The 24,592-nt window shown below is 48.6% G+C and overlaps 1 protein-coding gene across 1 annotated transcript; it reads left to right on the forward strand.

The window, feature by feature from the left end:
• Positions 1 to 3,049: 3,049 nt before the first annotated feature.
• On the forward strand, positions 3,050 to 24,071 carry CST3 (cystatin C). Its single transcript, XM_050745521.1, has 5 exons — positions 3,050 to 3,059; positions 13,757 to 14,092; positions 16,318 to 16,431; positions 17,638 to 17,723; positions 22,515 to 24,071. The coding sequence occupies exons 2-4, from the start codon at positions 13,850 to 13,852 to the stop codon at positions 17,719 to 17,721; spliced, it is 441 nt and encodes a 146-aa protein (XP_050601478.1). The 5' UTR covers positions 3,050 to 3,059; positions 13,757 to 13,849; the 3' UTR covers positions 17,722 to 17,723; positions 22,515 to 24,071.
• Positions 24,072 to 24,592: the final 521 nt, after the last annotated feature.

Consider the following 24,592-nt stretch of genomic DNA (forward strand, 5'->3'; position numbering starts at 1 on the left):
TGTGTCTGTGTTACACTTTTGTAATTCTCACAATATTTCAAACTTTTTTATCGTGATTATATCTGCTGTGATGATCTGTGATCAATGATGTTTGATGTTACTATTGTAATTGTTTTGGGGTGCCATGAGCAGCACCCACATAAGATGGCAAACTTAATCTATGTGCTGTATGTGTTCTGACTGCTCCACTAACCAGCCATTCTCCCATCTCTCTCCCTCTCCTCGGGCCTCTGTATTCCCTGAGACACAACAATATTAAAATAGGGCCAATTAGGCTGGGCACAGTGGCTCATGCCTGTAATCCCAGCGCTTTGGGAGGCTAAGGCGGGAGGATCACTTGAGGTCAGGAGTTTGATATCAGCCTGGTTAACATGGTGAAAACCCATCTCTATTAAAAATACAAAAATTAGCCTGGTGTGGAGGCACACACCTGTAATTCCAGCTACTTGGGAGGCTAAGGCAGGAGAATTGCTTGTGCCTGGGAGGCAGAGGTTGAAGTGAGTGGAGATCGAGCCACTGTACTCCAGCCTGGGTGACAGAGCGAGACTCCATCTCTGGGAAAAAAAGGAAGGAAGGAAGGAAGGAAGGAAGGAAGGAAGGAAGGAAGGAGAGAGAGAGAGAGAAAGAAAGAGAGAGAGAGAGAAAGAAAGAAAGAAAGAAAGAAAGAAAAGAAAGAAAGAAAGAAAGAAAGAAAGAAAGAAAGAAAGGAAGGAAGGAAGGAAGGAAGGAAGGAAGGAAGGAAGGAAGGAAGGAAGGAAGGAAGGAAGGAAGGAAGGAAGGAAGGAAGAAAGGCCAATTAATAACCCTACATTGGTCTCTAAGTGTTTAAGTGAAAGGAAGAGTTGCACCAGCTCTTCCACCATCACTCACTTTAAATGAAAATCTAGAACTGATTTAAGCTTTGCAAGGAAGGCGTGTTGAAAGCCAAGACAGGCAAAAAGCTATGTCTCTTGTGCCAAAGAGCCTAGTTATGAATAAAAAGGAAAAATTATTGAAAGCACTTAAAGGTGCTTCAATAACACTTAAAGGTGTTGTAACACTTAAAGGTGTTACTCCAGTGGATCTGCAAATAGCAAGAAAGTGAAATAGGCCTGGTGCAAGGGCTCACACCTGTAATCCCAGCACTCTGGGAGACTGAGGCAGGAGGATCACTTAAGCCCAGGAGTTCAAGACCAGGCAGGATGACAAAGTGAGACTTTGTCTCTACAAAAAATAAAAACACTTAGCCAGGTGCGGTGATATGCATCTGTAGTCCCAGCAACCCATGAAGCTAAAGCGGTAGGATTGAGCTCAGGAGTTCAAAGTTGCAGTGAACTATGATTGCATCACTGCACTCCAGCCTGGGTGACAAAACAAGACCCTGTCTCAAAAAAAAGTGAAATAACCTTATTGCTGATATGGAGAAAGTGTGAATGGTCTGAATAGAAGATCAAACCAACCACATTCCCTTTGGCCAAAGCCTAATTTAGAACAAGAACCTAACTCTCTTCTATGAAGACTGGAAGAGGTTAGAAAGTTGTGGAAGTTTGAAGCTAGCAGAGATTGGCTTACGATATTTAAGAAAGGAAGCCATCTCCAGCCAGGCATGGGGGCTCACGCCTGTAATTCCAGCACTTTGGGAGGCTGAGGCAGGCGGATCATCAGGTCAGGAGATCGAGACCATCCTGCCTAACATGGTGAAACCCTGTGTCTACTAAAAAATACAAAAAAAAAAAAAAAATTAGCCGGCGTGGTGGCGGGCACCTATAGTTCCAGCTACTTGGGAGGTTGAGGCAGGAGAATGGCGTGAACCCGGGAGGTGGAGCTTGCAGTGAGCCGAGATTGTGCCACTGCACTCCAGCCTGAGCGACAGAGCGAGACTCCGTCTCAAGAAAAAGAAAGGAAGCCATCTCCATAACGTAAAAGTGCAGGGTGAAGCAGCAAGTGCTGATGTAGAAGCTGCAGCAAGCTGTCCAGAAGATCTAGCTAAAATCATTGATGAAGTTGACTACACTCAACAACACATTTTCAATGTTGAAGAAACAGCCTTCTATTGAAAGAAGTTACCACCTTCTTTCATAGCTAGAGAGGAAAAGTCAATGCCTATTTTCAAAGCTTCAAAGGACAGGCTGACTCTTTCGTTAGGAGCTAATGCAGCTGGTGCCTTTAAGTTGAAGCCAACACTCATTTACCATTTCAGAAATCCTACAACCCTTTCTAATTATGATAAATCTATGCTCTACAGATAAAACAAAGATAGCATTTCTGTTCACAGCGTAGTTTACTGAGTATGTTAAGCCCAATTTTGAGACCTATTGCCCAGAAAAAAAAAAAATTCCTTTAAAAAACAATCGCCGCTTATTGACAAGGCGCCTGGTTACCCAAGAGCTCTGATGGAGATGTATAAGGAGATTAATTTTGTTTTCATGCTGCTAACACAACATCCAGTCTGCAGCCCATAGATCCTGGAGTAATTTTGATTTTCATGTTTTATCATTTAAGAGATCCATTTAATATGGCTACAGCGGGCATAGATAGCAATTCCTCTGATGGATCAAGGAAAAGTACATTGAAAACCTTCCAGAAAGGATTATCCATTCTCGATGCTATTAAGAACATTTGTGATTTATGGGAGGAGGTCAAAATATCAACATTAGCAGAAGTTTGGAAAAAGTTGATTACAACACTCATAAATGACTTTGGGGTCTCAAGACTTCAGCAGAGGAAATAATTGCAGATGTGGTAGAAAGAGAAAGAGAACAATAATTAGAAGTGAACAATTAATAATTGCAAAGATATGGAACCAGCCTAAGTACCCATTGACCAACGAATGGATAAAGAAAATGTGATATATATACACCACAGAATACTACTCAGCCATATAAAAGAATGAAATCATGTCTTTTGCAGCAACTTTGATGGAGCTGGAGGCCATTATTCTAAGTGAAGTAAGTTAGGAAAAGAAAACCAAATACTGCATGTTCTAACTCATAAATGGAAGCTAAGTTATGGGTATGCAAAAGCATAAGGAAAGATATGATGGACTTTGGAGACTCAGAAATGGGAGGCTGGGATGGGGGGTGAAGGATAAAAAACTACATATTTGGTACAACGTACACTAGTCAGGTGATGGGTGCACTAAAATCTCAGAATTCACCACTATATAATTCATCCATGAATTCTTTTATTACCATTTTACTATATAAGTCATTCATCCATCCATTCAACCAAAAACCTATTGTATTCCAAAAGCTATCGAAATAATAATATAAATAAATAAAAATTTATTAAAAAGTAGAGCCCGAAGATGGGACTGGATTGCTGCAATCTTATAAAACTTGAACAGATGAGGAACTTTTTCTCATGGATGGGCAAAGAGAGCCGTTTTTTGAGATGGAATCGACTCCTGATGAAGATGCTGTGAACACTGTTGAAATGACAACAAAGGACTTAAAATATTATGTAAACTTAGATAATAAAGCAGTGACGAGGTTTGAGAGGACTGACTCCAATTTTGAAAGAAGCTTTATTGTGGGTAAAATGCTATCAAACAGCATCTCATGCTACAGAGAAATCTTTTTTTTTTTTTTGAGATGGAGTCTCATCCTGTCACCCAGGCAGGAGTGCAGTGGCACGATCTCAGCTCACTGCAACCTCTGCCTCCCAGGTTCAAGTGATTCTCCTGCCTCTGCCTCCCAAGTAGCTGGGACTACAGGCCTGTGCCATTACGCCTGGCTAATTTTTTTTTTGTATTTTTAGTAGAGACAGACGTTTTGCCATATGCCATGTTGACCAGGCCTCAAACTCCTGACCTCAGGTGATCCGCACCTCCTCAGCCTCCCAAAATGCTGGGATTACAGGCGTGACCCACTGCACCAGGCCTACAGAGAAATTTTTGGTGAAAGGGAGAGTCCATCAATGTGCCAAACTTCATTGTTGTCTTATCTTAAGGAACTGCCACAGCCACCCCAACTTTCACAACCACCACTCTGATCAATTAGCAGCCACTGGATTGAAGGAAGGCTGTCCACCAGTAGAAAGATTATAACTCACTGAAGGCTCAGATGATTGTTAGCATTATTTAGCAATAAAGTACTTTTAAACAAAGGTATATATATTATTTTTAGACATAATATTATTTCAAACTTAATAGACTACAGTATAGTGTAAACATAACTTTTACAAGTACTTGAAATGAAAAAGTATGTGTGACTCACTTTATTGCAAAATTCACCTTATTGTGGTGGTCTGAAACAGAACCTGCAATATCTCCAAGGCGTGCTTCGTGGTAAGCCATTGGCTTATGCAGTGGTGGTAGCTGGCAGGAACAAAAGAGGCAGGTCCTCGGGAAGGGCAGCTGGGGCTCTCAGGCACAAGCTGACACTGCTGTCCACAGTCACAATTTCTTCCTCCTTAGGGAAACTCAGTTCTGGTTTTAGGGCCTTTGGACTGATTGCATCAAGTCCGCCCAGGTCATCTAGGATAATCTCCCTTCCTTAAACTCTACTGACTGTTAACTTTAATCACTTCTGCAAACGACTTTCACAAGACTTATATTAGTGTTTGGTTGAAAACCTGGGGACTATAGTCTACCCAAGAGGACAAATAAAACTGACCATCTCTTTTTGCGACTTTTCTGTAAGTTGGAAATCTTTCAAAACACAGCCTTAGGGCCAGGCATGGCGGCTAATACCTATAATCCCAGCTCTTTGAGAGGCTGAAACAGGTGAATTGCTTGAGCCCAGGAGTTTGAGACCAGCTTGGGCAACATGGCAAAACCTTGTCTCTACAAAAAAAAATACAAAATCAGCTGGATATGGTGGTGTGCACTTGTAGTCCCAGCTACTCAGGAGGCTGAGGTGGGAGGATCACTTGAGCTCTGGAGGTAGAGATGGCAGTGAGCCAAGATGGTGCCACTGCGCTCCAGCCTGGGTGACAGAGTGAGATCCTATCTCAAAAAGTAAAGGCAAAAAATGCAGTCTCAAACACTCTACTACTACATTCCTTTCTCAAGTGCCAGTAAGCGAAGGACACTGCAGTAGAGGAGTCTGAGGAATCCTAACCGCCCATTCCTTGCTGTTTCAGAATTCTGTCCCTGTGGTTACTATAGCTGCAATTTAGGGAACAGAATTGTTTTTCTTTACCAGCTTTTATGACCCAGTGCCATGCCTCAGGCACCTGACACAGTGCTTCTCAAACTTGCCTATGAATCACTTTGGGTCTTGTTCTCCAAGAAGGAAAACAATATAAATCAAAAATTAGATCTACATGAAGAAAACGAGAGCATTAGAGAAGGAATAAATGAAAGTAAAACAAAAATTTTCATTTTCATTATGTATTTTATTTTTCTTTCACTCCTGCAAGTTAACTTGAACCAGGTTAATGCATTAGACATATATGTTAGCATGATACATTCATTCTCTTCCCCCAGATAAAACTACTCTATGCTTTAATTTTATACTGTTTTCTTTGGCCCATATTCCAGCCTTCCCAAATAGCTATTTTCCACTTACTTCCTCTTTATCTTGAAAATCACCACGAGTGCTTCATGCACAGACATGTGGCCACAACTGCTCTAGTTACAAGCATGCAGGTGTTACACTGTGTGGCCAAGGATGTTTGGGCCCACTTAGGGACCCCCACAGGCAAGGAGTCATGGTCTAGGAGGGGACTCAGGCTAACACTCATTCTTCTTTTCATAAAATCTTTCTTCTTGAATAAATTAGACATAAATTAACCATTACCTGCCTGATATTGGACGTTTCTGGTGCTACTTCCACTGGCTCTATGTTTCCTTGTTTTGAGGTTGACCTTTATAAAAAGAGTGAAGGAGGTGAGGAAGAGAACCACAGATCTGCAGGCATAGGAATCGGTTTGTGCAAAGACCCTGAGGCAGGAGTATGCTTCGTACCTTCCAGGAGCAGCAAGAAGAGCAGTAAGACAGGAGGTCAGAATATGGCAGGCAGATCATGAGGGCTTTGTGAACCCATTGGGAGGTCTTTGGCTTTTACTCTGAGTGAGATTGAAACCATTAGAACTTCACCATTCAGCACAGCAGCCACAGGCCTCATGTGGCTTAAACTTAAGCTAATGAATATTCAATGAAACCACAAATGTGCCAGCCACATCTCAGTGCTCAAGAGCCACATGTGGCCTGAGAATTTTGAACAGAAGAGTAGCGTGATTCGATTGAGGTTGTAAAAGGAGCCCTGGGCTTCAGAGGTGAGCATGGGCTGCTGGGGCTACCCGTCAGATGCTGCCTACAGCTGGCAGTGGTCTGGCCCAGTGGTGCCCATGAAAGTAAAGGCAGTGAACAGATCATCTAGATGTGTTTTGAAGGTGGAACCGGCAACATTCCCTGATAAATCAGAGAAGAAAAGTTGGTGAAGGGGGACTCCAGGTTTTAGCTTGAGCAACCAGAAAGGTGGAGCAGCCCTTACTGAGCAGGAGAGGCTGGGAGTGAGGGAGGTGGAGGGGTAGGCCCCACATGCAGCTGAAGGCCTGGGTGGCCTGGAGTGTCTGGAGCCATCCAGGAGAAGGGCACTGAGATGGACTTGGAGGTTCATCAGGAGTTCATGCTGGAGACATGCGTGCAGCGTTGGGGTGAAAGCCCCCGATGTGCCTCAGGAGACCCCTGGGGTTGGAGCTGTGGCACTGGTGTCTGCACCTTTTAGTGTCCTGTGATGACCTGCACCACGCTGTGTTGAAATATCTGTTTAGATGGCTTTCTCTTTACAGACCCAGGACTTCTTGAAAGCACAAACGTACCTTTTACCTCATTAAAGTCAGAATCTCACATGGTAGGTGTTCAATGAATATTTACTAAACTAAGTGAAAGAATGAAAAAGGTAATGCCTATTATAAAGGATCAGTAAGAACAAGATGAGTCTACCATGATGTGATTCAGACGCAAACGATGCCTAGAAAGAGCGTTGCCCTTTAGGTAGGACCACCCATGGTCTCAGGCCCAGCATGACAACTGAGGACAGTTACACTCACCAACATTCACACCTAAGATAAAGCACAGACTGCTGCAGTTGGCCACTAGAACTGCCTCATGGCTAGTTGGACCTGACTGAGGCAGTGTATCTCTCTGAAGAGCTATTGGCAGTCTTTTTTCAAGATTCATTAAAACAACAACAACAACAACAACTTTGTAGCCCCCGACTCAAAAATTTCACTTCTAGGAAGAAAACAACCTATGCACCAAGATTTTTTTTTCTGTAAGAGTGTGTATCACAATATTATTCATACTAGAAAAAAAATTGAAATAGCCTAACAGTCTACCATTAGCAAAAAATTAACACCTAAACTATGGGATACTCAGAATAGGAAATGAAACAAAACTTTCAAAGACAATTTAACAATATGAAAAATGTTCATGACATAATGAAGTTTTTAAAAAGCAACATGAAATTATAACCACCACATGATCTCATTTTGGTGAAAATGCACACATGCACACGTGCACACACACAGGCACATGCACAGAAGCATGTGCACACAAACTCACATGCACACATGTGTACACACACAGGCACATGCACAGAAGCATAAGCACACAAACTCACATGCACACATATAATTTATTTTTCTTACACTTTTATTCATTTTCTTATTCATTTTTGTAATGAGCATGTATAAATTTGATTCTAAAAGTACAAGAACTTTTATTTTCAAATATGGAGAAGAGTTGGAGAAATCTGTTCGTTATCTTCGAAAACTGGGTTTACTCCATTGATGGTGACACTTTTTCCCCATTCTAGATTCTGCTTGGAGCAAAAAGTCAAAGTAACCTTAGGAGAAAGAGAGAGATGAAAGCGAAGGAGCAGGGAGAGTGGGGGTAGGGCAGGGCAGTTGGTCCAGATTAGAAAGGAGAAAGGGGAAGCAGTGGCAAAAGCTCCAAGTGCTCTAGAGCTGCCTCCTCAGCAAATGCTGTCTGAAATCCAGGGCTGCGAGTGTCAGGAGCCTCATGTGTGGCAATCGAAGACTTATGTATGAATATGCTGTCTAACATGGATATATCTCAAAAACATCATGCTGAGTGAAAAATGGCAAGCATAAAAGTGTACATGATGTAAAAATCTGTCTGCATGCACTTCTGCAATAAACAAAACTCATCAATAGTGAATGAAGCATGGTGCAGTGGCTGTCTCAGAAATGAGGCCCCCAATTGACTGGAAAAGGGGACGAGGGAACTTTCTGGGGGGTGATCATGCTCTGTATCTGATAGAGTGTGACTTTGTCAAAATTTAGTGAATGTATGCTTCAGATATGTGCATTTCACTATAGGTAAATTTTATAACAAATGAAAAAGGTATAAATAAATGATGAGCTCGAGTTCATGATATGCATACTAACACGTGTTTAAGAGTGGAGTATACTAATGTCTGCAACCTACTACAAAATGCATTTTTAAAAAGACGGATTGAGGATGTTTAGAGGGACAGAGCAGTAGACAGGTGAGAAAAAAATTAAAGTCTAATATTAATGACAGAATCATGGCGGTGGGTAGATAGGTGTTTGCTGTAAAATTACTCTAACTTTGATGAATGTTTAAATATTTTCATAATAAACTATAGGGGGAAACACATGCCACACCCCCACAGCTCCACCTTACCCTACACCCATCCCTTTCCCATCACCCCCACTCCATCTGCACTCTTCCCATTCTTTGTTTGCTTCTAGTCCTCCAAGCCCCTTACTCTTACTTGGCAACAGGATTTTCTGGTAGGGCAGAGTTTTGGCCTCGCTGGCTTCTACTGTTAAAAAAATATTCTGTAGACACTTATTAAAATGGTAAGGGAGACTTGATTCAAGACTGTCGCAGTGGGGGTCAACACTATTGCAGTAAGAGAGAGATAGAGCTCAACCCTGAACACAACGAGAATAAGTGGGATTTACAGCCAAGGAACATGGTGTGGAGGAGTGATATTGGCATGTAGAAAGTTACTAAGCAGACATCAAGGGAAGGGAGTGCTGGCTGAACTAACTTAGCAGGATTCTGACAAGATGCAGCAGGAGGCCTGGGTCTCCAGCTCCAGCACCCAGTGAGTCAGCTTAGCAGGATCCTGGGAAGGAACAGGAATCACTCTCCCAGGTTACGGAACTCTGCTAAAGGAACGGATATTCAAAGCTGCAGAAACACTAAGAGGGAAGGGTTACAAGAAGGTGGATCTAGAAAGGAAACTGACCACTCAGAGATGCCAAAGGGATTGCTCAACTCGCTCAGAGCCATCTGTTTTCTTTCTGGCCAGGTCTCTACAGGGAGTCAGGTGGAGCCCTGGCAGCACCAGCTAGCAGCCTGTGTCCCTGGAGGCCTCTCTCTCTCCCTTCCACTCAGATGCGGTTCTTCAGTCACTGGCTCTGCTCTGGTGAATGCACTCCTTGAGAAAATAAATGTTAACCCTATAATCCAAAACGATGAGCACCGTTTACACACTGGCTCCTGAGCAGAAATGTCCCAAGGATTCTCATCCCCCCATGAAGTGCAAAACAGACCGCAGACACTGGGCTCTGCCCATTCTCATCTCTGTCTGCAAGGCTGCCAGCAGGCTTCCCGTGCGTATCAGTTTCCTAATGATGTGGCATCATCTCTATTGGAGCCAAATGCATTACCAACATTGGCCTACAGTCTAGAGGCAAGCATCCGCATGTCCTCCATTGTTGGGGAGAGAGAGGGGACAAGGAGGGAGCGTGTGTGTAAGGGACAGGCTTGACCCCAGAGAACTCCGGGCACTCCATAAAGAAGGCTCCTGGGCTTCGGCTTTGAGAAGCGACCAAATCCTGTGGCTGTTCAGTCCAAGCTCCTACTGTAGACACTGAGTGCTAATTGCTCAAAACCCAAAGTGCAGAATCTCAACTCTTGGCCAACTTGATTTAACCAGTAGCACCTTTAGGTGCTGTTTATGTGTTTGGTCATTTATTTATTATAGCATTGTTTAGTGTTGTTATTATTGCTTATTTATTACAGAGAATTTCTGCCATTTACCCAATTTCTCACTGTGCTAATTCAGATAATGGGATCAATAATCAAAAAGGCAGCCTGGGAGAACAGGTATTCTCTTTCATCACCTGGCAGAAGAGAAACATGCCCCCTCCTTGGCAGCTGGACTCCTCCAAGTTACACGGGTGCTGGATACCCCAGGCTCAGTCCTAGGTCCATTGTTTCTCTCTGTGTCTCTGCTAGCATGTCTTTGAAGCTGTAGGCTGCTCTGTCACTTTTAATCATGTTTAAACATCATCACTGACGCCCAGGCACAACCGTTTACAAGGCAGTCCACCTCTTCAGACACATGACCACAGAGAAGGCAAAACATTTGCTCAAGGTCACCAAATATCAGGAGCAGCTGCCCAGCTACTGTAACCTTTCACTTCCTACTACAGCATACTGAACACGGCTCCTGCGGCTCCTGAGAGCACCCTACACTGGTGTCTGTCCTACAAGGGTTAGAGAGGTCGCTGCATCAGGCCAGCTGATCCTCCCTGCAGCAGGTGCCTGCAGGGCACATCCTGACAGAGGATGACCACTGGCAGAGGCATCACATACAGGGAAATAGGCTAGCACTCCAGCTCCCACCTCACACCCCACCTACCACCATGCTCCTGCTATCTGGGTGACCTGCACCTCTTTTCTAATGACAAAAGACAGGGGATTTGTGTGTATTTCAGTTTACCCTCTGCACAACACATCCTCCTGAGACTCGAGCCCCAGTGGTCAGGGAAGGTGGGAGCCACAGAGAAGAACCAACTCCCATACTTGGGAGATGACCATTCTGCTCACAAGCACCTGGCCAAGGGCTGCCCTCTCTTTCCCTCTCTGGGAATCTCTCCCCATGTCCTGTCTAACTAGGAGGCATATGTGCAGCCCTGTTTGAAGACCTTCCCTCCCTCACCCAGCAGTAACCACCATCCCTGGGCCACCTGCTGTATCTGCTGGGCTGCATGGCTTTTCTAAGGGTGCTAGATTCGCAGTGGGGTGAGATGGTCAACAGACCTCAAGTAACAAGGTCCCCTGTCCTACCATTGAACGTGAGCACCCATGAGTAATATTGTTCCCACTGCCGGGTTCCTGCTGATCCAGCCCCAACCATGGCCGAGCCCCAGGATCACAGCAGGTCTGGGCTGATCCTTGCCGACCCTCACCTCGACCACTCCCAGGAGAGTCCTCTGGGTGCCCTGCAAAGGCCCAGGGTTTCCTGGTGTTTCTGGCCAAGCTGCCATCTCGCCATAAGGACATTTGCCACAGGGTCACCTTCAGGCGTGGAGGGTGGGGTTGAGACAACAAAGGGAACAGCTGTCTGTTCAGAGCCTCCTTCCACCCTCCCCACTCCTGGAGTCACTTTCCAGCCCAGGCCCGCAGCATCCCGAGCTGGGGACTTTGTCACCCCACAGGGCACCCTGCTGATCAGGTCTTCTCAGTCTGGGGAGAAGGAGAACTCACAGTCCTGGCCATGAAACAACTCAGGGGCCTCTAGAAAGCCACGCTGAGCAAAGGAGGAAGATACACCCAGGCTCGCTCTGCAGGACTCCATTCCTGGGAAGCTCAAGGACAGGCAACAAAGGAGTCTATAGGGCCAGATGGGGTCTGCCAGTGGTGGGCATGAGGGTGAGCTGCAGAGGCAGAAGGACGCCATCTGGGGCAAGGCAGACGTCACAGGTCTGGACAAAGTGGTAACACGGGTATATGCATTAATGAAATCCCCCATATTAGACATTTTGTTGTCTGTAAGTTCTACCTCATTCACAGCGATGTTCTAAACTCAGGTGAGTTTTCCAAGCAGTGCAGAGGACCAGCGCCGGCAGTGTGATGCCCAGAGGGGAGGAGCAAGAGACACCCGTGGGCTCCCACATTCATCCCGCAGCTGCTGCTCCCTCTCCTGACACCCCCACTGCCTGCCAGGGGTCTCCTTGCACCTTCCACCCGGCCCCACCCACAGTTACCATGAGACTCCAGGTCGTTCCCTTCCCTGCTCACACCCCCTCCAGGAGCTTCCTCTTCCTGGAGCAGGCATGCCCAGTCCCACCTCAGGGCCTTTGCACTGGCCCTTCCTGCTGCCCGGGGCTCTGTTTCCCATGTAGGCAGGGCTTGTCACCGTTCCAGTCTCATAGAGACCTCCCTGACCAGGTCCAGTGGCATCACCTCTTTCTATCCCATACTCTTTAACTTCCAACAGAGAGACTAATTTCCTGATGTTAATTATTGATCACTATTCGCCATCCTCCCACACACCCTAATGCTGGGCTGTGCAGTGCCACAGCCACATGTGGCCACAGGGCGCTTGAAATAGGGCCAGTATAATTGACACCCACTCTAGGTGTAAAAAATACACAGGGAATTTCAAAGACTCAGTATACACACCCAAAATAAAATAACCTATGTTATTAATGATTCTTCTTATGTGTTGAAATAATATTTTGGATATATTGGGTTAAGTAAGAAATATTATAAACATTACCTTCACCTGTTTCTTTTTTACTTTTTGAAATGTGTCTCCTAGAAAGTTTTAAATTGCTCCCAGGTTTGCGTCACATCTCTGTCTGGCAGCAGCCCTGCAATGTTGTGTCCACGGCTCGGTCACCCAGGCTCCGTCTCTAGTTCCTACACCACCTGGTGCAGGGGGAAGCTGGTGACAAGTCTGTTTGTTGAATAATAAGGAATTGTGAAAGGAGAACCCAGAGTTTTTTACTCAAATAAAGGTTAATTCTTCTGTTTGAAAAGTCCCCTAGCACAGGGCATGGCCTGAGTCTTCTGCAGCCTCTGGAATCACATCTCTGCCTCAGTGATTTCTAGACCTTGACCAAATGCTCGCGGATACTCGGGACCTCCGACGACTCCGGAAGGCCAAGACCTCTATCCTTCCCTTTTCTGAGGAAATGAAGCTAGGGGGTCGCATGCTTTTAGGGCTCAGGGGGACTTGACACCTCTCTGGAAGGCAGGGTGACCTAAGCTTGGGAGGAGGGACAGGTCTATGAGATGAGATGGAGCTGAGGGGATGGAGTGGGTAGGAGGGGGGCATGGGTGTAGAAGGGGTGGGGGAAGAGGGACTAGGAGTGGAGTTAGAAAAGGGGAAAGAAGAGGATAGGAGGGACAGAGACAGGGAGAGGCCAGGGGTGGGTAGGAAGGGAAGACAGAGGAGGGGTGGAACAAGGGAGGGGCAATGAAGAAGGGCAGAGCTTGGGGGCGAAGTGGGAGCAAGGACAAAAGTGGAGGAGGGAGAGGAGGGGCAGGGGAGGCGGTGTCTGGGGGTTGAAAGGGGAAACGGATAGAGGAGAAGGAGCCTGAAGAGGGGAAGCATGGAGGGGCCTGAAGTGGGGAGGCTGGAATGGTCTGGGATGGATGGGGAAGAATGGGGAGGATAGGAGGGGCAGGGGAGGCTGGGAGGAAGAGAGCAGGCGAAGAGGGAGAGGGGAGGGGAGGGGATGGATAGGGAGGGACAGGGAGGCTAGGGGGCAGGGGAGGAGCGGAGGGAGAGGGGAGGCGGGAAGGGAGGGGGAGGCGGGAAGGGAGGGGGGAGGCCGGGAGGGGCTGGGAGGGGAGGAGAGGGGATGGATGGGGAGGGAAGGGGATCCATGGGGAGGGCCAGGGAGGCCAGGATGGCAGGGGAGGCAGGGAGGGGAGGAGATTGGTAGGGAGGGACCGGGAGGCGGGGAGAGGTAGGGGAGGTGGGAAGGGAGAGGGGAAGCGGGAGGGACTAGGCGTTCCGGAAAAGGAAGCGCAGGGCGCGAGGGGCGGGGAAGGCCAGAAGGGATAAAAGCGCAGCCGCTGGCCCCGCAGTGTTCACGGCCTCGGGATCGCACCGGGTACTCTGTCAGTAGCTCAAGCCTCTCGCCTGCGCCCCACTCTCCGTGTCCCGCGTCCTAGCCGACAATGGCAGGGCCTCTGCGCGCCCCGCTGCTCCTGCTGGCCATCCTGGCCGTGGCTCTGGCAGTGAGCCCCGCGGCCGGAGCGAGTCCCGGGAAGCCGCCGCGCCTAGTGGGCGGCCCCATGGACGCCAGCGTGGAGGAGGAGGGTGTGCGGCGTGCCCTGGACTTTGCCGTCAGCGAGTACAACAAAGCCAGCAACGACATGTACCACAGCCGCGCGCTGCAGGTGGTGCGCGCCCGCAAGCAGGTGCGTGCCGCCCCCCGCAGGGTCCCGAACCCTGGCCCCGCCACCCCAGCCTGCCCCGCGCCGCTCCCGGACCCCGCGCTGCTCCTTCTCCCCGGCACCTGGGCTTCTCACCCAGACCCTGTTCCCGGTCTTCGCTGTCACCCTGGAGCCCTTGGCGGGCGTGTCTGGGAATGCCCCGAGTCTGGTCTGGCTTGGAACCGCAAGGACACGCCAGGTCCGCGCCTGGCGCCTGAGATCTGCTTCCAGGCGCCAGCTCGAGCGGCGCCGCAGCGCGGGGGCAGGCACAGGACGTCCCACCCAACTCTGTCCAGGCCTCCTGGGACGCGGGGCTCCGGGTGCGCTGCTGAATACGCAGGAGAAGGAAAAAACAGAGCCCCTCATCTGGCTGCCTCCTTGTTCTTCCGCCAAATAATTTTTAAACACTTTAGTTTAACTTTTTATTCTCACATAATTTCTGACTTACAGAGCAGCTGCAGATATAGTACAGGGCATCCCTGTAGATCTTTCACCCAGATCCTTCAGATGTTAGCACGGATATTAACATTTTGCCGTTTGTTCCCCCCAGCTCACTTTCCGAATGTGAATATGGGTGTGTGTATATGTACTGTATATGCATTTTTTTTGCCTGAATCTTTTGAGAGTAAACACTTCAGTGTGTTTTTCCTTAAAACAAGGGCAGTATCTCACATAACCACGATTCCATTTTGAAAATCAGCACTGACACATTCATGGTCTAATGCTCAGACTCATTCAGCTTTCCCTGACTGCTGACGGGCTTCATGCCTTAGGACGCTCCCGGGCCAGGAGTACATGAGTTCAGCCCTGTCCTGTCCCCTCTGCCTCTTTTCACCTGCAGCAGCCGCTGGGTCTGTACCATGACCGTGCCATTTCCCAGGATCCAGCAAGTGTGGGTGGAGACTGTGCTGACTCTGGGTGGGCTTGGTGCTGGTCAGGATGAGATCCAGACCATGAGGCTTGTCTTCCTCCCGGAGTCCTCTCCATAGGGGCCACACCTGAGCCTGGCTCCTTGTCCTGCAGAGCCCTGCTTCCCTTCCCAAGTCACAGCCCTGGGCACAGCCCTCTAGGACTAGGGGCCTTCACCCTCAGGCCGAATGACCACCCCCTACAGCCCAGGGCAGCTGAATTCCTGCTGGGGTGGAGCATGCCTGACCCTGCTTCTACCAGCTGATGCAGAGTTAGACCTCAGCCAGATGAGGACAGCAGTCACCCAGCAGAGCGGAGTAGGGGGTCAGATTGGGGGGGAGCTTCAGTAGGGCTACCAGGTCCAGCTTGACCTGCATCCCATGGCAGAGCAACAAACAGTGACACAGACTTTAGAGCTCCTCCACCTTCTGTTGGAAATTCAGAGGAGTCTAGACCAGCCCCGTTTCTCCTCCTGCAGCCGTCAGCTGGGGTCCTCTCCCTGTTCCCTGGTGTAGGGTCCCCGCTGGCCTGCACCCCTCTCTCACTGGGAGTGAAGCACGGGGCATTGTAGGACCCTGGAACCTATTTTACAGAGCAGCAGACTGACACCGGAGGGATCACAGGACTTGCATGTGGTTCTACAGGACTTGTGTGTGGCTCCACAGGGCAAGGTCTAGCACCCTGGTCTCAGGGTCCCTCATCCCATGCTTCTCCACAGTTCTCACAAGTCATGTCTGGGGGTGGCACTGTGCAGGGAAAGCATTCAGTTCTCTTCTGAAGTTGCAACCGTAAGACTCACTTTGGAAATACTGCCTCCAAAATCACACCTGGAATGGAGGCATGTGGGAAGCAGTTTATTGGCCTAAAACATCAATGTATGTGAGCATCTCATCTCCTATTGATAAATGAGGAAAAATACCTCTGGGTTAAATGAGAGGAATGAGATGCTCTGTGGACTGAATGCCAGGAACTGGAAGTTTGCCGAAATTTCATCATCACATGAGAGCCTTCCTAGAATAGATCCAGTGTCCCTGCCCCCTGGGTCATAGGTAGCAGAATTCAGTTAATCCTTGGCATTGGCATAGAGAAAACAAGTTACCAGGGAGGTCTGGGGCATGGCATCCCTGCCAGCTGGCAGGAGGAGGTGGCTTGTGTGCCTTGCAAGTGACAGTGTGGGTAGCTCGTGAAGGTAGGCTTGAAGCCCCAGGCAAGCCCAGTGACCCAGTCACAGTGAAGTGCCTGTGTGTGTAAGAAACTGACAGAGCGTGCTGTCCCTACCTCCTGCTCTTTCACATGTGTAGATCGTAGCTGGGGTGAACTACTTCTTGGACGTGGAGTTGGGCCGAACCACATGTACCAAGACCCAGCCCAACTTGGACAACTGCCCCTTCCATGAACAGCCACATCTGAAGAGGGTATGTGCCTCATGTGGGTCCAGGGCCAGTCATACACTGCAGAGGGGGGGGTGTGTGTGTGTGTGTGTGTGTGATGTACATGTTCTGGAGGGTATGTGTGCGTGTGCCTGAGTGTGTGTACATATGGAGATGCACATGTGTTTCCATGTATGGGTTTGTATGGGGAGGTTATATGAGTGTGTGCTAGTGGGTGTGTGATGTTTTGGGGAGGTGTGGGGGTCTATGCACGGATGTGTGTGGGTGTGTGAGTGCGCATGCGTGTGCACATATGTGTGGGGGTTCTGTGCACATACATGCTGTATGAGGAAGTGCCTGCACTGTGTGTGTGCATGTGGGTAGAGGTGTGAGGGAGTATGTGGATTCATGCATAGATCCGTGTAGGTGAGGGTTGGGGTGAGTTCATGTGGAGGCTTATGTGTGTGTAGATGAGGCGGTGTGGAGAGGGCTGATGAATCTGATTTGCTAAGAGGGCTTTAGCTTGGGAATGGGGGTACTGGAAGCCCCACCCTGTGTGCTTTGGAGTGTTGCCTGCTGGACTGTAGGAAGCAGCTGCAGGGCTGGGTGCTGCGCACGGAGAAGCGGCTCTGTCTAACCCCAGCCTCAGGCACGTGCCCGCAGCCACAGCCACGCTGAGCAGATTAGGGGGTACTAGAGGCCTGTTAGCAGCCAAACCCTCAGACCTGCCCCAGCTTACCCAACACCAGCTTCTCCAAGGACCCAGGATTTCTTGTGGCGTCTCTCCTCACGGGAGAGTCACACGCTCCTTGTCCATCTCCTTACCACTCCAAGCACTATGAGTTGCAATTTCCAGTTCCCTGGTTTCTTCCCTCTGGCCCCTCTTAGTGCTGACTTGGGTGCTGGAGGTGGTAGGAGCTGGGGACAGTGAGCTGCCTTCCCCTGCTCTGCACCCTTAGGGTTCCCGAGGCCTTGCACAGGCTGCTCCTCATAGGGCTGTGCTGGGGCAGGAATCCTGCAGGCTGAGGTGGTGGCCCAGTGCCACCTGGTGGAGCTGGAGCCCTGGGAGAGGGGTGGAGCAGTCACTGCCGAGTCCAGCAGTGCTCTGGGATCAGCAGGGGTGGGTGGAGGGGTAGGTAAGGGCCAGTGTTTCACCTCCATCCTTCACTCCCACTCTGATGTCCTGTGCCTGGGCATCTTCCGCTTTGAACTGTAACCCACACTGATTGTCCCCTCTGTTTTCTTTCACAGAAAGCATTCTGCTCTTTCCAGATCTACACTGTGCCTTGGCAGGGCACAATGACCTTGTCGAAATCCACCTGTCAGGATGCCTAGGAGTCTGTACCAGGCTGGCCTGTGCCTATCACCTCTTACGCACACCTCCCACCCCCTGTATTCCCACCCCTGGACTGGTGGCCCCCGTCCTGGGGAAGGTCTCCCCATGTGCCTGCGCCAGGAGACAGAAAAGGCAGCAGGCGGCCTTTGTTACTCAGCAGGGGGCTCCACCCACCCTCCTTCCCTTCTTGCTTCTCACAGCCCCGGTGTGCGGTGATACGCCCCCACCTCCTGCAATAAAACAGTAGCATCGGCTCCCTTTGAGTTCTTGGCTGTCTAGGGATGTGCACACAGGCAGGGTTTCCACAGTTCCTTTATGAAGCCTCCTCATCCTGCTGGTGTGGAGATCAGAGGAGTACCTGGGAGCTGACACAGCCACAGCAAGGCTGTCAGGGGAGCTGCTGCTATAGGAGACCTGAATCTCAGAGCAAGGAGAGAGCAGCCGGGGGCTGGGAACCCAGGCATTCAGCCACAGCAGCCCCTGGTGAGGGGTTCAGGGAGAGCAGGGTGCCCAGGCTGCTGACCCCAGAAGCTGGGCTGGCGCTTTGGTCTGAGCTCCTGGTCAGACCAGGAGGAGGGGGCTGGCTGTGTCCACAGGCAGAGGCCAGGCCTCGGTGGAGCTCGCCAGGCCGTAGGTTCCATCTGTGCTTGCAGAGTTGAGCAGACTCCAGGGACTGAGCTGCTCTCATCATTCCCCTAGACACTAAATAGATAGTGATCGATGTGTGTTTCTTTCCAAGAGACTTAGGCCCCTACATGGAAACAAAGTCCAAAAAGCCTATGTGTGTAACTGAGCGGGAGAAATGTCAACCAGACCAGAGACCGGCAAGATCACCCAGAGAAAGCAGCACCTGCTGTCATCCATACTGGGAGGCTGTGTCCTCAGAGAGTTTTACAGGCTCATGGCCACCAGCCCTTTCTCTGGACTTGGATTTAAAACAAGTTGTGTCCAGCTTCATGGTAGGGATGAAGTTAAAGCACAAATGAGACTGACAATGCAGTGGACTCTTCTTTTTCCAAAGATTAAGAGAGAACATTCCCTTCATGTCAGCATCATCCTATAGAATAGTGGATCTTTGTCACAAGCAGGAGGCTACAGTCCTAGGACGCAGCCCACCCTGCATGGTCCTTCCCTTTGCCATTTCAGGACAGGGGTGCAGCCCTCACAGCCAGTGCTGCTAGGGCAGGGCTCCCAGGTACCTTCCAAGCTCCAAGCTGCACTGACACCCTCTTTTGGCCACTGCCATGAACATTGAAGGTGAAATGACGAAAATCCACCCCAGTAGCCCCAAGGACATGCTGTCCCTGCAAAGCCAGAGCAGGGGACACGGCGGGGAGAGTGGGGAGCATCTGCTTCCATTTCCTCTCCACCCTGACTTGCTTTAACAGGGTATTTGGGGTGAGGAAAGTGTAACAACGCCTAGGAGGCCATAAGCTGAGGAGACTTGAGTCTGGCCTCACTCTGCTGGGGGTGGGCGGACTTAGTGACTCAGTTTTCTGTTGGGGATTGGGGGATAGAAGTGGTGGTTGGGGTCAGGGGTAAAGAGTCCCTGCAGGGAGGTGCTCCTGGCTTTCTACCTGGGTAAAGGATCTCCTATGACACATACAACAACCATCCAGGCACACAGTGGAAATGAACAGCTGACTGTGTAGCCCAGTCCCTTTTCTGACACACTTCTTCCCTGGGGGAGTTGAGGTGGGGTGGGGGCTGTACACAGGACTCCCCAATCTCCCTGTATGTCTCCTCCCTTCCCTGCCCTCCAGTCGTTGGCCCCATGGCCCACAGCCAACAGCGAAGCAGGTTGGTGCCACCCCTGCATCTCCTCCACAGCCATCAGGCCTGTAAATGCCTCCCTTGGAGCCCCATGAGGCCAGTGAGCCAGAAGCCCCTCGGACCCAGAGGTTACTGTGACCAGCACATCCTGGAGAGGAGGCTTCGCCCTTGCACCTTTCATCTGCAAGAGTTACTTTTTTTTTTTTTTTTTTGAGACAGAGTCTCGCTCTGTTGCCCAGGCTGGAGTGCAGTGGCCGGATCTCAGCTCACTGCAAGCTCCGCCTCCTGGGTTTACACCATTCTCCGCCTCAGCCTCCCTAGTAGCTAGGACTACAGGTGCCCGCCACGGCGCCCAGCTAGTTTTTTGCATTTTTTAGTAGAGACGGGGTTTCACCGTGTTAGCCAGGATGGTCTCGATCTCCTGACCTCGTGATCTGCCCGTCTCGGCCTCCCAAAGTGCTGGGATTACAGGTGTGAGCCACCGCGCCCGGCCAAGAGTTACTTTTACATTTATTTTAAAAGTTGGTTTAAGTATATACTTCACCTACAGTTATCCATATAAATAGATTCATTACAGGGCCTGGCTCTGAATAAACAGTAAGTTGGAGAGGCTTTTTCATTGATCTGGTTCTACACTGGTGGCTTTATAACATGGTGCTTTGACACCTCTTGCATTGTGATGCTGGTGAGCATCAGGGCGGGATCAGGAAGGGCCCAGTAGCTTCCGAGCTCCCTAGCATTCTTGCCCTGAAGGAAGCCAGCCTCTGCAGAAGGATCCCTATCCCCAGGACGGTCAGGCTGGCAGGGTGTTCCTCGATGGCAAGCCTGCACACGCCTGCCCTCAAAGTCCAAGGGAGCTGAGAGGCCAAAGAAAGGCTGACAAGTCTAGTTTCTTAGAAAGAAAGTTGTAACCGGGACAGGCGAGCAGAAGCCATGTCCTGCGTGGCCGCAAGACAGTGGGTCCCCATCCCGTTACCCAGACCCTGGGCTTCTGTGCCATAGGGGAAAGGGTATAGGAGCTTCAGAAGGAATTTACCTAAGGGCTGGATTTGCAGCAAACAGCAGATGAAATAGAAATCTTAGAAGCATTGATGGAACTGAGGCTCAGCATTGGCATCCAAGATGGAGTGGCCTTAGCCTCCACAAGAGACCTCCCAGAGCCGCTCCAATTGACAGCCCACAGCAAGTTTCCATAACCATAGGTCAGTTTCATGATCTCAGTCCTAAATCTGCCTTGTGCTTTTCCATTTTTTTTAATTACTCCATTTTAAATACAATATTTTTATGTCTTTTAGGTAAGAACCATTCTCCATTCTGTTTATTCTTTATTCCCCCAAAATTTTGTTTTCTGAATGTATTTGTTCCTCCAAATGAAACTGTTTTCTCAGGTTCAATAAGTAGAAATATATTTTTTTGGAAAAAAAATTGACAACGTTGAACATTTGAGTCTTTCATTTTAGAATACCATGCATCTTGCAATATATTCCTGCTTTTCTGATGGTCTTCGGAGAGTAAATACCATGCATCTTTTGTATTTTCTGTGAAATTTAATCCTGGATATTTTATATTTTGGTCAGGAATATTTCCAAGTATTGTACCTCTAGTCTTTGCTGATAGACTAGTTAATAGTTCAATAGAAAACTATTGATTTTGCCTGGTTTTTTTTTCCTCTGCCTTGGTGGTTTTTTAAGGACTTAGAGGCTTGGGATGTTGCCACCCTTGATGCTGTGAGACAGAGGGGAGCTGGCTTATGACTGCTGGCGGGAGTGACCTCGGACTAGGCCACAAGCCTCCCTGAAAGATGCAGAGAGAGCAAATCACCAGCCCTGTCCCATAACTCCAGGGTGAAGCTGCAGAGATGAGGCCCAGGAAGACGATCCACTCCAGTAGCCCCAAGGCCAGCACCCTGCAAAGCCAGAGCAGGGGACACGGCAGGGAGAGTAGGGAGCATCTTCCTACTCCTTATACTCTGCTGTGCTGTCTGAGTTCATTGCTCGAACACACAAAACTGAGAAGCCATGAACAAAATGGTGACTAAAATAGGGAACAGTCATTCCTTTAATTACCCATACCTGCTCTCACCCTTGGCCCTGAGATGCCAAGTGGGTCACTTCTAAATCCTGTCACCTGAGGCTTATGGGGTCAAGTCAGATGTGCTCAGGCCACTGTGACATCAGCTGGGGCTCTGGCTCCCTCGAGACCAGGTCAGGCTCATCTGAACTCTAGTCTCATGTTTGGCTGTACACGGCGTCACTGGGGAGCCTGGCTGCACATGGCAATCCCATGATCCCATTTGGAAAAGTTGATTATGTTCTGGGATGGGATGTGGACATTGAATGTTTAAATACTCCTCCCATTGCTTCCCCAAGGAACCACTGAACTAGAACTCAATCAGAGTCCCAGTCAAAGCCCAGTTGCTCCTAAAACATCTGCAAATTGCAGCAGGTAAAGATATTTTTATGGTCACATCTGCCTGTGGACACACCTTCCTTGCCAGGTATCTCTGCCAGTGTGTAGCCCAGCCCCCTTGATTTCCAGTAAATGAAACACAACAAAGCAAAAGCAAATGGAAATTCCTTCCATCAAGGTTTTGTTTGGGACAATGAAATTTGTTGGTGATTTCAGAAAATCACCTCCTGCCCTGTGGAAAAGTAACCCCCACTTCTTCAAACCCAGCAGGTATTTCTGTCCTTGAAATGCCCTTGGCTTCCCTCCCAAAGGTAGTTGCCACTTGACCTTCACATTCCACCCCACACCAGTCACTGGCCTTTCCACTGCCTGCCCTTCACCGTGGCATTCCCCATCTGTCCACACCATCCTCCCCACTGGGTCCCTCAGCAAGTCCAAAAGCTCCTTTGTGGGGCAGAACAATTCAGCTCTTTGTAGACTTCCCCACACCCATCAAGGTGCTTATAAAACAAAGGCCTTCCTAGTGAACAGGACCACCTTCTTTGCGAGGGACTTTAGATCACGAATAGCAGCAGTTATTTATTTATCTATTTATTTTACCCAAATCCAGGACCCTAATGAACAGACTGAGGAAAATGCTGCCTTTCCTGAATGGCTACTGGCAGGAAATGATGCTGGGAAGTGTTTACCCCGCAGGCTCTGTGCCTTCTCTGACTGGGCAGCTCATGCTGTATGCATGGAAGCATCATTACCAAACACACCTCCGAGGCCAGCGGCCAGCCCAGCGTCTGACTCACAAGCCGTGACTGCCCCACCTTCTTACAACAACCATAGCAGTTTCCCCATGAGGATCCACCCCTCCTCCCCTCTCACTCCGCCTGTTTCCAGGGAAGCTGACTCTACTGTTTGGACCACAGCTTGGAGCACTTGACCCCGGCTAAACTGGTCAGGGCAGCGGGTCTCCCTCCCTTGAAGCCTCAGTGATTGGCATGAGGACAACGGTGACCTATGTGTGGCCGCCTGGGTCCCAGGAGGCTTAACGGTGGGATTTTGTTTGACTATGTGATAAGTGGGTTCTTCCTTCCCTGCTGAGTGTGAAGATAAAAAAGACATGAGGTCTGGGGCCCACTTGGAGCCTGTTTGAGAATGAAGCCAAGTTATGGGGAGCAGCAAAACTAAATCAAGAGACAGCAGGGAAGCCAGGCCTGGCAGTGCACTCCCAGTTATTCCGTAGGCTGAGGCGGGAGGACTGCTTGAGCTCAGCAGTTTGAGGCTGCAATGAGCCGTGATTTCACTACTGAACTCCAGCCTGGGCAAAAGAGTGAGGTCCTGTTTCTCAGAAAAAGAGAGAGAGAAACAGACAGACAGCAAGGAGCAGGTGGGTTATAATGTTGGAGTCCCTGCACCAAGCAAAGCCTGATGCCCGCCCTTGCTCTGAGCTTCCTAGTTGTATGAACTGACTACCAGGCCAGTTGGGTTGGGTTTCCAGCCCTGTGCTCTTATCTGTCCTCACTGATAGACAAAAATAACTCATTAGTCAGTTCTCAGACCCACAGTCCCATGACATTTCTTGACTGTTTCAAAAGTAATATCTCAAGGGCCAGCCTGTAGAAAGTGGAGGACCTGCCCCCTGGACCTTAGAAGTAGCAGCCACTCTTAAAAAATGCAAGGACAACAGATGTCACCATGACTGAAAAATAGAGGCTGACCCTGCCTCTGAAGATGCTGCAATGGACTCGTGTTCAAGGAGATATTAGCTGTAACTTCCTTTCTTCTGATATGGTCGGGCTCATCATAAAGCTGCGATCAGCCAGAAGTGTAGCTGCGCCCCTGGGATTGAAATCAGCAGTCAATCTGGACATGCTTTTTCCATCTTCATGAAGCACCTCCCCAGTACCAACCAAATTTCTCATAAATGGAATTGATTTGAACTCAGGAAATCCTCAAATAGGCCAGAACAATTCACTAATTAAATTCATCCCCAAAACAAAAACAAAAAAACCACGAAAAAACAACCCACATGATAGGAAAAAAATTTGCAAATTATATATCTGATATAGAACTTGTATTCAGAACATATAATGAACTCTTACAACTCAAGAAGAAGGCAGGTAACCCAATTAAAAATTCTTTTAAAAAAGAAAACCAAATTTAAAAATAAAGACAACCTAATTTTTATATAACTCAAAATTGTTAAAGAAACAACCCAATTTAAAAATCCTAAAGGATTTGAATAAACATTTTTCCAAAGAAGATATGTAAATGGCCAATAAACACATAAAAAGGTGCATAACACCATTAGCTATTAGGGAAAGGCAAATCAAAACCACAATAAAAAGCAACTTCACACACTACATGGTGGGGGGCAAAGAGACAGAAAATAACAAATTGGAACCTTTATACATAGCTGATGGGAATGTAAAATGGTGCAGCTGCTTTGGAAAACAGTTTCACGAGTTTTCAAAAGATTAGACCTACCATAAGACCTAGCAACTCTACTCATATTTATGTGTCAGCTACAAATAAAAACATTAAGTTCACCAAAAATGTGCACATGAAAGTTCATAGCTTCATTATTAATAAAATCAGAAAAAAATATAAAAAGTAACTCAAATGTCCATCAACTGACAAATGGATAATCAAGATGTAGTATTAGTGTAGCCAGACAATGGAAAACAAATGGGCATA

The sequence above is a fragment of the Macaca thibetana genome, chromosome 10 (assembly GCF_024542745.1).
Source record: "Macaca thibetana thibetana isolate TM-01 chromosome 10, ASM2454274v1, whole genome shotgun sequence".
In the NCBI taxonomy this organism is placed as follows: Eukaryota; Metazoa; Chordata; class Mammalia; order Primates; family Cercopithecidae; genus Macaca; species Macaca thibetana.

What these genes read in the sequence shown, in the direction of transcription:
- CST3 (XM_050745521.1), top strand. Translation starts at nt 13,850, where the DNA reads ATGGCAGGGCCTCTGCGCGCCCCGCTGCTCCTGCTGGCCATCCTGGCC. An exon ending in TGGTGCGCGCCCGCAAGCAG is followed by an intron (nt 14,093 to 16,317) that starts GTGCGTGCCGCC and finishes TCACATGTGTAG; the next exon opens with ATCGTAGCTGGGGTGAACTA. An exon ending in AACAGCCACATCTGAAGAGG is followed by an intron (nt 16,432 to 17,637) that starts GTATGTGCCTCA and finishes TTTCTTTCACAG; the next exon opens with AAAGCATTCTGCTCTTTCCA.